Source organism: Falco biarmicus, chromosome 2 (genome assembly GCF_023638135.1).
Source record: "Falco biarmicus isolate bFalBia1 chromosome 2, bFalBia1.pri, whole genome shotgun sequence".
Lineage (NCBI taxonomy): Eukaryota > Metazoa > Chordata > Aves > Falconiformes > Falconidae > Falco > Falco biarmicus.
The window spans coordinates 2,798,740-2,811,490 of NC_079289.1; the positions used below are offsets into that span (position 1 = coordinate 2,798,740).

General features: G+C 47.3%; 1 protein-coding gene across 4 annotated transcripts; it reads left to right on the forward strand.

The window, feature by feature from the left end:
• Positions 1-708: 708 nt before the first annotated feature.
• Positions 709-12,030, forward strand: LOC130145257 (folate receptor gamma-like). Of its 4 annotated transcripts, XM_056329869.1 has the most exons (6): positions 709-3,211; positions 4,046-4,168; positions 9,170-9,342; positions 9,975-10,163; positions 10,966-11,101; positions 11,351-12,030. In XM_056329869.1, exons 3-6 carry the CDS (start codon positions 9,193-9,195, stop codon positions 11,809-11,811), a joined length of 936 nt encoding a protein of 311 aa, XP_056185844.1. In that variant the 5' UTR covers positions 709-3,211; positions 4,046-4,168; positions 9,170-9,192; the 3' UTR covers positions 11,812-12,030. The 4 variants fall into 4 exon arrangements, with proteins under 4 accessions (XP_056185844.1, XP_056185842.1, XP_056185843.1 ...); XM_056329867.1 differs by lacking the exon at positions 9,170-9,342; XM_056329868.1 differs by lacking the exons at positions 709-3,211; positions 4,046-4,168 and adding an exon at positions 7,838-8,165.
• Positions 12,031-12,751: the final 721 nt, after the last annotated feature.

Below are 12,751 nucleotides of genomic sequence, written 5' to 3' on the forward strand. Positions count from 1 at the left end.
GCTGCTCAAAGCTTGAGATGCTCCCTCTGGGACACAATGCTCAGAATGGCCCTGGCAATCAGTACCTATGACATGAAGGTGAGGATGACGTCAAATGTCAGAAAGAGAATGGCTACAGCAAAGTCACACCAGTTATTGAATGTGATGTCTGCACAGCTGCTTGATGACACAGCAGGTGATGGCAGCCCTGCTGAGAGGCATCTGCACAGGGCAGGCAGCCCAGTCCTGCCTATTCTGGCACTGGTGAGGATGGAGGAGTATCTCAGCGGGTAGTATATGGGCACATAACAATGAAAGGGCATGGCCAGAAGCACCGAGGACTCCAAGAATAAGAAGGAATGAACAAAATAAAACTGAGCAAAACAGCCTCCAAACCCAATTTCCCTGTAGTTGACCCAGAAAACTCTCACCACGGTTGATGGTGCAGAGACAAAACCAAATCAGTGATGGCCAGTGTGGACAGGTAACAGTACACAAGCTCGTGGGGGCTCAGATCAGTCCTGATTACAAAGAGGATTTTGCAGTTCCCCATAAGTGATGCAGTGTAAACGCAAGTGAAAGGGATGGAGAGCCAGACGCAGGAAACCTACACAAACACACACATACCCCTGCCCACCCCCCCGCCCACCCCCCCCACCCCCCCAACACCCACCCACCCCCCTCCCCGCATGCCCACCAGGGTGAACAGCACGAGAGGAATGAGAGAAACTGGTTCTGCTGCAACACAACATGAGCTGAAGCACAGAAAGGCAAAGTAATCCTGTAATCAGTGAACCAAAGAAAAAAACATGAACTAGATATGATCCAATATCATAAATCTGCCAAATCTAAGCAAACAGATTTATGTTATGCACTCTGGCTCTCTCAGGGTGCTGCAATACAAGCTCTTATTTAAATGAGAGTTTGATGGCACAGAAATATACCATTAAACATGTAAACATTGCATTTTGTTATGGCAAGAATAAATACCACATACCTATGAGCCCAATAACTTCTTAATTTACCTGTTACTGTGAGAAATATCAACATGTAATGTCACTGTCATTATAGTATCATTAAGGAAAAGTGAGGAGAGTTTGCACTGGTTCCCCAGGTAAGTAATGACTAACGAAATGTACTAGGTGAAGCAAAGACATTTGCATCAATTTTATGTGCGCCCGTGGCATTTCAGGGCTTCTGCTTTATGGAGTTGAGAGACCTTGCATCACTGATATGTTTTCTTACTCCAGAAATAAGCAGGAGCCTCTCTTTATGTGATGAATTTGGCAGCGCTGCTGAGCTGTCTAGACTGCCCTGTCTGCGGGAGGAGATGTGGTTTCATGCCAGATGGCTCTCTTCCTCTCTCTCCTCTCTTCCCACACAACACATGCTCCAATGCTTTCGTTTCAAGGAGTCCAGCTCAGCTGAGGAACCACATCTTCAGGTGCCACTACCCCTTGCTTACCTAAACACAGCCAGGGAATATCCTTCAAGCCTGCACAGCGATTGCCTGTGCTTTACAGCAGACTCTTGGAGAAACAGCTTACAGGAGAGCTGTATTGTTTTTATAAGTATATAGTGCATCCAACACTGAGACAGTGCAGAAATGCTGTATGTTAATTTTATCTATGGAGAATTCCCTAAGTACCTGTCAAGTGCACAGGACTTCTAATCTGAATACCTTTTAAAGAGCAGTAAAGCATAATGGGACATAGCAATATAAATCTGAATAATTCATACTAGACACCAGGGTCTGATTTTATGCTGAGCAGGTAAAACTGACTTAAGAGAGAATTTGCCATTGTGGTCGGGAAGCCAGTTCCTGAAAACAGAGCTTGCTTTGAGGTAACAGGGGAAGAAAGATAAGAAGCTTCAGCTGCTGAAGGAAGAAAGGTTTGGTAGCTCAATGAAAATGGGGAGCACATTTTTAGTTGAGATTTTGCATTTTCCCATGCGTGTTACCAATGTACTAACACAAGGCTCCTGCCCTGGGTCCCTTACCTGAGTTGAAGTCTGAGCTTGCTCTCAGTGCCCAAGAAGTGCTGCAGAGCACAACAGCAGGCTGCAAAGCAGGGCCAGGGTTTGCAAGCTGAGCTTTTTCTTTCGCTCCCTGCTCAGCAGCTCCACGGTTAATGATCAGAAGGATTTAAAGAAAAAAACCCCAAACTGAATGCTGATAGTGTTTAGGACTGGAATCAGCAACAGGGAGCACTCCTGATTTTGCTGCATGAACCTGGTGTTTGCTCAGACATCCCGTGCTTCTGGTTCCTTCATCTCAAAAGGAGCACAGGTAATTTGTAGGACAAGGCCTCAAGGACAAGAGTCCAAGTACTGATAGCCTGATGAATAGAGACTTGTTAGAACTTGTAGGGCACAAGCCCTGGGAACAAAGGAGCAAGCTAACTGCAGGCCCCTGAGCCGTTACAGTTGAGGAGGCAACCAGACGGACAGAGAAACAAGTAGCCAGATAAGGGAACGGATGGCACCAATATGTAACTTTGTTAATCAAGAAAGCCGCGTAGAAAGAAACCCCCTAATTTTGGAATAGAAACTGTTGCTATGTCGAGGTAAACTAGTAAGTTCCTATTGTTCTAACGGTGTGCCTTAAATATCAACCAATCAGTGTTTTTTACGCTGAAGATTTAACCAATCAGTGTGTAATATGTAGAAGGTAGAAACGTATATAATTGTAAGAAAATCACTAATAAATGGACAACTTGCTTGCATCAAGCGGCATCCCGTCTCTTCATTCGCCGCAGTAATTGGGATGTCCCACACTCTGGTTCGCTTACCAGTGATCCTGGGCACGTGTGGCAGGGGCAAGCATGTCTGAATTCAGCTGGTTGGTTTCTTCCCAGTTCCCTCAATTATTTACTTCCAAATAGAAACAGACCATAACAGAAAGAGAAAACAGCATGCTAGCTATCGCACTCGGTCAGAGCAGAGCAGATACCAGGAGGACCCTTCAAATTCTTTGGCCGATGACAGGTTGACACTAGCTTCAGCTTCTTTCTGACCCTATGCTTCCCTTTCTTGATCAAAATCACCCATTTTTCCACTCTCTGTTCCAGACAACAGTGACTTCATCAGCCAAGACCCAAGGGACCATGGGCAGCAAGAACAGCCCTCTCGCCTTGGATGCTGACCCACAAGACAGCACTGATGTTGGTGGAGATGAGATAAACATATGTTGCTGCTCCTGTGGAAGGAAGGGTGTCCAAGAAGTTTTCATGTATGTCCTTGCTTATGTAGCTTAATAGTTGCAATATTGTATCATCATGCTTGAAGGAACTTTGCACTGATATTACCTTGGCAGTTTGTCTGGCAGAAGGTTGCTTTTTTGGCAGACATGACAGCAAAAAATTGCTGCAGGTCTGGCCTTGGTAGAAGACATACGAGACTATGGAATACCAGGCTGAATGCATAGCAGTTACTCACCAATACTAAAACTGTTTGAAGCTAGAAGAAGCAGAGAGTAATACCTCTTTTACAGAGAAGTTTCTGAAACTTGTTTTCACAATCAGTTATGACAGAGGACATCAGGGAGTTTAAAAGTTGATTATACAAATTAATGAGTAATGGGTCCATAAACATGTATTCTAGTGATCAGTCAGGGACCTCTATTATCACTAGTAAAGCAGTAATGGAAGTTGGGGCACAATGAGGGGAATAAACTGTAGAAACTGGCCAAAGTCATGTACCCTCCCTACTCAGATCCCAGCAAACTTCCCTGGGGAGACTTGCAATTCATTAAGTGCTCTGCAAGGAAGAAGCAGGACTGTTGCAACGGGCTGTCGCAGACAACCCCCTCAGAAGGGACACGAAGCAATGGCCTTGGTCTGCCCCCCAGGTGTGCCCACTGGGGAAGTGCTGACCTGCCACAGCACAAACATTGATGGTACACAGGGCGTTGGGGGTGAAGCTGTCTCTGAGCAGAGGAAATGCAGCAGAGCTGAGAGCAGTGTAAGAACAGAGATAAAATGAGGAGTTACATACTTCATCGCTTATGTTCAGGGATGATCTTGGGGAACTACAATCTCACTTGCCTGATTTAATCTCACTTCAGTGTTACAGCATATTCCCACGCAGCGAGGAAGCTTGTTCCACGGTTGGCTTGTGTGATACACTGGACAAGCACTGGGCCAAGATACAGCAGCAAACCTCCTGCCATTCCTTGATGCGCATCCAGGTAACATCACCATGCTAACACAAATCTGCTACAGAAGAGTCAAAATACATTTAGCAGTTGGGTGAACTCAGGAGTTTTCTTCAGCTTCTCTTCTGAACTGCCTTCCCCCTGCATTTCCCCAGCACACCCATGTGCACGTGGTTTATTTTCCCAGCCTGTGTGTTCAGAGGCCAATTTCCATCTTATTTTGTGGCTCCCAAAGACATTCTGCTCTTACCATGGGTCTGAGGCAACATGTCTGTACCCTCTGTGGGACACCCCTGAGGCTTTTGAGACATTTCATTGTCAGGTAGGAACTTTAATTTTTAAGAAAGATCACTCTGTGGCTCTGTCTTCATTCATATATCTCTTGCTATCATTTTTCCCTTTTTTTTTTACTCCTTCCTTGCTTTCTGTTCTTAGGTTTTTGGTTTTTCTTGCCTCAGATGTAACTTACTTCTATATGTATAGCCTCTTCATTCAGGGGTATTAAAGTACTTTATCAAAAAGAGGCAGTTTCTCTTCCTAACCTTCCAGCAAGCAAAGCATGTGTGTTACCCTGTAAAATAAATGATCGGCTTTCTTGTTGCAGAGCAGCAGCAGAACAAATTAGGTTCTGCAGTCTCTCTATCTGTATCTGCCATCCCTCCACCAGCACCTCCTCATCCTGAAGTACCTGAGTGCCCAGCATCCTTTTGAACAGCAAAGATAACTCCTTTCCTCATCTAAGCTATCCACCTAGACAGACCTATATTGCTTATTCTCCACGAGCAAAGATAGCAACGTCCCCTGACCTGAACAGTTCATCAAACTGCCCTGGTGTGCAGGGACCCAGAAAACTTCTTGTTCCCTGTTACAAGACCAAAGTGATCCAGGAGTTGTGCCATTTAATCTCCAATCTCAGTTTTAACAACCATCCTCAAAATTCTAAAATTTTTTTTACACAGCAAAGATTTTGATGGATGGAGCAATCAAGTATTTGAAATGAAAAGTCTGAAGCAACAATATCTGTCCGATGTAAAGTATATCACCTTTTTCCCTTTCAACGTGCATCAAAAAATCCCCTGTTTATACTCACTTTTAAAGTGCATTTTAACCAGTTTTTCTGGGGAAAGGAAGAAAACATTAGATGTTCTCTCAGGGACCCTGCAATTATCTCTGCTCTTCTTGTAGCCAAGCGCTGATTCACTCCTGGAGGACTCCAGGACTGAGATGCAGCTCCAGAATGAGATGGTTAAGTATTCTGTGGAGGTATTTCCTTGTGCTGGTGGTGGGTGTCTCTCTGCAAGGGTCCCCATGTGCATGGGGTGTCCCAGACCCTGGCAGCCAGTGGTGACCCAGAGCTCAGTTTGGTTGCCCCCTGCTTGTGCTGAGTCCCATTCAAGGTGTCCTCAGCATCCACCTGGCTGTGCAGCTGTGACACAGGTCCTGCATGCTGACCCTGTAGCTCAGTACCACGCATGGTCAGTGCTGGCCACAGACTTTGTACTGAGTTTACAAGGTCTCAGGACTGAGGCGTGCCAGCTTTGCTCTCTTTGAACTTGTCTTGACCTGCCTGGAGCTTTTTTTTTAACAGATTCAGCAGTAATGGCTATTTTTATTCTGACTACGGCTATGGCTTTTTTGCTTATTGTTGTACAGTGCAACCATAGTTTCAGTTTTATGCAGCTATCAGCAAAAAGTAACTATTGTGTGCTGGACGAGATATTTGTTACTTAAACATAATGCTGTAGTGCTGAAAAATACATGTCTGGCAGGATGGCAGGGGCCTTGAGAGGTAGGGACATGGGATGCGGCACAGGAGTGCAAGCACGAGGTGATAAGAGATGGGATGGGGCACAGGCTGGTACTGAAGACCTCATAGCTATAAAAAAACCTTAGGAACGGTGAGTTGAAGAAATGCAAGCTTGGAGCTGGACAAAAATAGTTTGGGGGTGACAGCAGCAGATCACCCAATCGGACCCCAGCAAAGAAGCATCCAAACCCTGGAGAACAGGTTGCACAAGGCAAATCAGCTGCATGGAGCAAACGAGGATGCACTCAGCTACATACCCATCCCATTAAGTACAAGGATATGGGCAGGACTACAGTGAGAGGGAGAGAGTTGCCCCATTTTCTGTGCTGTTATGTGTACAAGTACCCCCTACAAGGACAAGGTCTATGCATTCACACGGGACACTTTAAAAGGCTTTCTGGAGAGATCGAGGGATCTGCACAGCTATGCACATGGTACCTTCATGGGAAAAGTCTGCAGAAAATGTGATAAAGGTTTGAATCCATAGGCACGTGGATAAGTGTGCCATATGGGGAAGGGTCGGTATGGATCTTCTAATGTGTAGACAGGACTCCCTAACATACCGCATATCCTTGAAGGGCTGGAAAGGATTAGGGCTGAGGCTGATCCAGGTGATAGGCTACCTGGATTCCCAAGGGCTCTGAGCAAGGTCCCCACAGAAGGTCATCAAGCAAGAAGCCATGGAATGAGAGTAAAGTTCTGCACACCACTGAATAACTGAATCATAAAATAAAGGTGCATGGCTATCCTTTACAGTGAACCCCTACAGAAATTTGTACTGGGATTTCTGTTTTTCCACAATTTTTTTTTCTGGGAAAGGGAGGGAAAACAGCAAGGCAACCAAGTTTCTGATGATACAGAATTACTCCAGGGACAGGAGAACCAGCTGCAAAAATTTGCAAGGACCCTAATAAGACTGAGTCACTGAACAAAACCCCAACAGATTAATAAAAAAAAAGAAAAAGTGAGATAAACATACAGTGATGCACTTGGGGAAAAAAGGGAACACTTCAGATAGGAAATGGCAGGCTGGTAGCTGACAATTATCTCTCAGGAGCAAGCTGCCACAGTTATGATAATGTTACAACAACATAGTTCAGTGATCAGCAGTTCCAAAACCAAACTAGATATTAGAAATTCCTAGGCAAGGACCAAAAAACAAGGTCAGGACAGTGTTGCGCATCTGAAATACTTCTGCAGCCCTGATGCCTCAGGGAGCAGAACACCTGTCATGGGACAAGAGTGAGCAGACCATGGCTTCTGTTGGAAAGAGGTGACAGAAGAGGTGGCAAAGGCTCAGAGATGTGTGGGGGAAGATCTGCTCATTGTCACTTCCAATAGGAGAGGTAGAATAATGAGAAGTTAAAACAGCATGCATCTAGTTCAGAACAAATACAAAGAGGTAATTATTCATGCAACGTGTCATTAGACTGTGGAAATCACTAAAGCAGTGTCTCTTAAAGTGCTCATGCATTAAATTTAGGATGATGAGCTCCTTAGACAAGTGGGTTCATCACCAAAACATCAGTGATGTGACTGAAGAGCAAAACAGCCCCAAAACCTGTGCTGTTCCAGGAGGAAGACTCTGCCCCTTTGCTGAGGGTGAGGGCTTTGCAAGGAGTCTTGAGAGCAAACCTTAGCTTTTATCTCCAGTCCCACCCACCCACCAAACTTTTATCTCCTCAGTTTTTTGCAACAAGATCCCCTCATCAACTAGCATTTTTGTGTGTGTGTGTGTGTTGGGAGTTATTATTCTTCCTTCTGAGACAAGAGCACTTACTGCATGTCGTTTTTATGTGACGAGCATTAGCACTTCTCTAGTTATTCTCAGTGCATGGCAGAATCCTGCATCTCTCCCTCTTTGGCTTTTTTTGTCTGATGCAATGATGCAAATCAAAACTGCCTGGTGTAAGGCAAGCAGAGGAAAAGGGGCTTGTTATGAATGGCCAAGGTCGATAAAAGAGACCCGCTTTTTGAAAAAAACATGAGATTGTTTCCCAGGGAACAGGGTGTTGCTTACGAAAGAGGCTGGAGAGGCTGATTGTCACCAAACCAAATGCTTCTAAGGTAACAGCTGCTGGAGAAGTTAAACCTCATTAAACGTATTAGAAGGGACTTTCAAGTGCCAGCACCTGTTAGGTTAGAAGGCTTTCCTATTAAAGCTGACCCCAGGAAGCTGCTGTGTTGAGTGTTTTCAAGGTCTAGCAGAGGCTCTCTGGGCTGGTAAGGTTGATAGGTTGAGGTTTTTCAGTTTTATGGTTGGTTTGGTTTTTTTTTTTTAATGTTGGTTATATAGTTGAAGTTATGATGCAAGTTAGTTACTTCTTAGTCCTCAGATTTATGTGTCTGCTTCTTTAGTTCTGTATTTGTTTTCTGTGTTGTTTTATACTGATTTAATGTTGTGTTTTTTCTTGCTCCTGTGTTTTGCAAAATAGTTTTTAAAAAGCAATTCTTTTTGACCCTTGTGCTGTATTGACAAGGAATGGAAGGGAGCACTGTGGCGTGTGATGTTTGGGGTTTTTTTGGTGGGGGTGGATGCTTGGGGGGTTTTTTTGTGTTTTTATTTTGGTTTTGTGGTTTGGTGGGTGGGTGTTTTTTTTGTAGTAAATTACTTTAAAGCTCCTATCATCTAGGGGAGGCTAAGGCATGACAGTGTGAAGTGTCTCTCATTTGGAGACTTCAGGCGTGGGTCTCTGAAGGCCCAGATGCAGACAAACCAAAGAAAATGCCTTCCTCTCTTAACATACTCCTGAAAACAAGGTGGGCCTCCTGCAGCTCATAACCTGCATAGCATGTCAGTGTGCTAGTGCATCTAATTACCTCCTCTGAACTACTAACTAAAGAGATCCCTCAAGTGTAACGTCTGGTTGCAGAAGATTTGGGACCTGAAAGCTCCATGCTAAAACAGCAGGGTGGCTTAATGCAAAAGAACCCAAATTAGAATGGGTCTCACAGCATCCCCTTTCTGACTGGGACTGTTTGAGATGAACTGTTGAGCAGCCCAGGCACTAAAAGAGCCATTTGTCTTTGCATCACTGTCCAGAGGATGATGTGTAGCTGACCTTGCAGCCTTGCTTAGCAGGGCTGCACTTGCATGCACTTGTGTCCTAGGGCTGTGAATTGCTGATGGGATGCTGATGTGTCCTCAGGAGTGCCTGACCCCCACAGCACCTCATTTACTGCTGCTTGTCACAAAATCTCTCCCATGCTGTTCCCTTTCTGTACAGCTCCATCACCTCCCAGCTCCCCAATGGCTGTGAGAATAGGAGTGGGGCAGGTGCTGCTCATGCTGTTGGCTGCCTGCACAGTGATGCCTACGAAAGACCCATTGCTGAGCATCTGTATGGATGCCAAACACCACAAAACTAAGCCTGGCCCAGAAGGGATGCTCTATGGCCAGGTATGACTCCTGCTGATGTGTTAGGTGGGGTTGTCTGGGTCCCCTGTGCCTACCTCCCCAGATAATGTGGGCTGGTTTGGGCTTGGCAGCCATTTGCCTGAGGAAGAAAGCCTCTGTTGGGTATGAGACCTGTTTGCTCCTCTTCTTCTAGTAGGTGGCTAGGGCAGATGCAGTAGTAAGGATTTCTGTCAGTCCACTGTTACCCCTTTAACCAAGAGACTTCCCCTTACCAAAGTCTAGGTACCCCAGATCAGAACAAGGTGAAGGATGGCAAGGGAAGACCCTTAGCTGCTCCCTCTCTGTGTTACAGCCTCCTCCTGCTAACTGAGGAGCTCTGCCCCAGGTCCTCAGTAGAGATGGAGCTAAGAGTGAGCCAGGGTGCAAGAGAAGGGAGTTTGTTTCCATTCCTCAGTCTGGCACTAATTACTGGTGAGGATCTGACCTCTTCTTTCACCTTGCTGCAGCCCTGAACCCTTCAGTCCAAAGTGCCCAAGGGTTTGCTGGAGGAGAGAAAATCCTCTTGCAGCAGGTTTCTTGCTGTAGGTTATGCAGGGAGCTGGCACCTGCAGCATCCTCTGACTTCCTTGAGCTGGTGTGTGCCCCCCTGACCAGCCTTTCTTTTTGCTCTGTAGTGTGCTCCCTGGAAGGACAATGCCTGCTGCACAGCCAACACTAGTTCAGAAGCCCACAAGGACCAATCCAACCTGTACAAATTCAACTGGAACCATTGTGGCCTGATGCCATCTAAGTGCAAGCGCCACTTCATCCAGGACACATGCTTGTATGAGTGCTCACCCAACCTGGGGCCCTGGATTGACCAGGTAGGATCAGACCTGCTGTGATGAAGACAGTAGGACTTGTGCTGGCTACATAATATGTTATATGCTGGTCCCCCATATAACATACCCCTGGCACTGATGGGAGAGTGCTTTCCAGGGAGAGTAAACTTTCCTACAGGGTGGAAAGATTCATAGCATGGTTTAGAAGGGACCTTCAAGACCAGCCAGTCCCACCCCCTGCCCCGGGCAGGGCCCCCTCCCCCCAGCCCAGGCTGCTCCCAGCCCCGTCCAGCCTGGCCTTGAGCCCTGCCAGGGATGGGGCACCCACAGCTGCTCTGGGCAGCCTGGGCCAGCGCCTCGCCGCCCTCACGGGGAAGGGTTTCTTCCTCATGTCCAACCTAAATCTCCCCTCTCTCAGCTTCAAGCCATTCCCCCCTGTCCCACCACTCCCTGCCCTTGCCCAAAGCCCCTCCCCAGCTTTCCTGTCGGCCCCTCCAGGCACTGGGAGCTGCTCTAAGGTCTCCCCGCAGCCTTCTCCTCCCCAGGCTGCACAGCCCCAGCTCTCCCAGCCTGTCCCCACAGCAGAGGGGCTCCAGCCCTCTGACCAGCTCCGTGGCCTCCTCTGGAATTGCTCCAACAGGTCCATGTCCTTATGGGGGGGGGGAGGGGCCAAGCTCGATGCAGCTTTGCAGGTGAGGACTTGCAATGGGCTTTGCTAGACTCTACTTGCGTAATCAGCTCTGGAGCCCAATGGGAGGGATGGAGTGGAATCTGGGATGTGGCAGATCCTGCCCTTTAACTTTCCAGGGCCGTTACCAGTGTACATGGTCCTGTTCTCTTGCAGGTTGACAGCAGCTGGCGTCGGGAGAGGATTCTTCATGTGCCACTCTGCAAAGAGGACTGTGAGGAGTGGTGGAAGGATTGCAAGGACTATGTCACATGCAAAGAGAACTGGCACAAGGGCTGGAACTGGGCAACAGGTTGGTGGGCTGTGTGGAGTAAGCCTCTCTTCTCCCCTGGCAGTGTCACTACTGCCCGCCTAGTGGCTGGAGCTAAGACCACTAATTCCTCATGCCTGTCTGTGGGGTTGGCAATTAGAAGGTGGCCAAGCCACTGTCCATCTGCTAAGATGCAGCAATGGGCTGTGGGCAGGTTGTCTGCTCTTCCCAGGTGAAAGGACATGAGTGAAGTGTGCTAGCTCGTGTTTTCTTTTGTGGTGCTGTCTTCAGGAACAAACCGCTGTCCTTGGGGCTCCATTTGCAGACCCTTCAGCCATGTCTTTCCCCAGCCGAAAGACCTGTGTGAGAAAATCTGGTCCAACTCCTACAAATACACCACAGAGCGCCGGGGCAGTGGACGCTGTATCCAGATGTGGTTTGACCCTGCCCAGGGAAACCCCAACGTGGTTGTGGCAAAGTACTATGCTTGGAAAAAGAGAACCTCCCCTGCTTGGATGGAAGATGAGACTCCTGAAACTGACAAAGCTTTGTGTGTTCTGCCATGGCCTCTCCTGACCTTGCTGCCTCTGATCCTTCTGGTACTCCTTGAGAGAGCTGTTGGTCCCATGGATGCAGGGTTCTGTGACTGCTCCCTGAAGGGACATGGCTTGAACTGCTCCAGGTGCCCTACAAGAAGAGCTGGCATAGATAACTTGGGTCTGTCTGTTCACACTGGTCACACCCTCCAGTAAGTGCTTTTGGCTGCTGCTGAAGGCAGTTGTTTCCTTGACATCCTAGGAAGGGAAATACTCTTTCTTATGGTGTAAGAGCTCTTTTGCATCTGTTCCCACCCTGTGACTGTGCTGGGTTGGAAGTGCTTGTTCAAGGTCCTTGGCTGAGCTCTGATGTTTGGTCCTTCAGGCTGCTCTGACTATCTGAACGGTGGGAATGATAATAAAATATTCCTTTGAATCATACTTGCTGTACTGAAGTGAAGTACTAGTGGGGAGGTGGAAGCGCTCTGGGGGTGGAACAAGGTTGCTGGTCTGGATTGGGAGGTGGTGGGTGTGGGATCTGTAAACGTGGGAGTCCGGGGAGTAGGAAAGATATAGCTTCCTGGGTAGATGTACATACAGATTTCCTGTCCTGACCAAAATGCGTCCATGTACAGGGAAGTCACCCTGATACTCAGACAGAGACTTTGGAAGTGTGGTCCTGAAACTGCTAAAAATTAGCTCTGCAATTCAAGGCTCAATCTGTCAAATATCATGCTCCAGTCATGACTCTGCTGCCGTTACTGCTGCTACATCTTCAGGCTGGGAATTTCCTCTTTTCCACACAGCTCTTCAGGACCGTGATTTTTTTTTTATACAGGGTAAGGCAAATTGCCAACGCTATCCAGTGCCTTGGTCCAGGGTATGAGGAGCCCAGACTCCTCTCAGTCCAAGAGCACAGCAGTATTCCCCCCACTGTCCTGTCAGTTCTTGTTGTGTCACAGGATGCTTCCAAGCTGGCTGTAGGTTTTTTTTCATGTATGTACGTAACTGATTGCTGCAGCCTGAGAGGTCCCCCCTGTGGTTACATACAAGCCAAGACCAGCTGGAAGGAAGGCTCTGTGTTGGATGTGATTCCTGGGTCTCAGGAGCTAACTGCAAGAGCTGAAAAATGGACCAGGAACATCAGCTAGTGAGG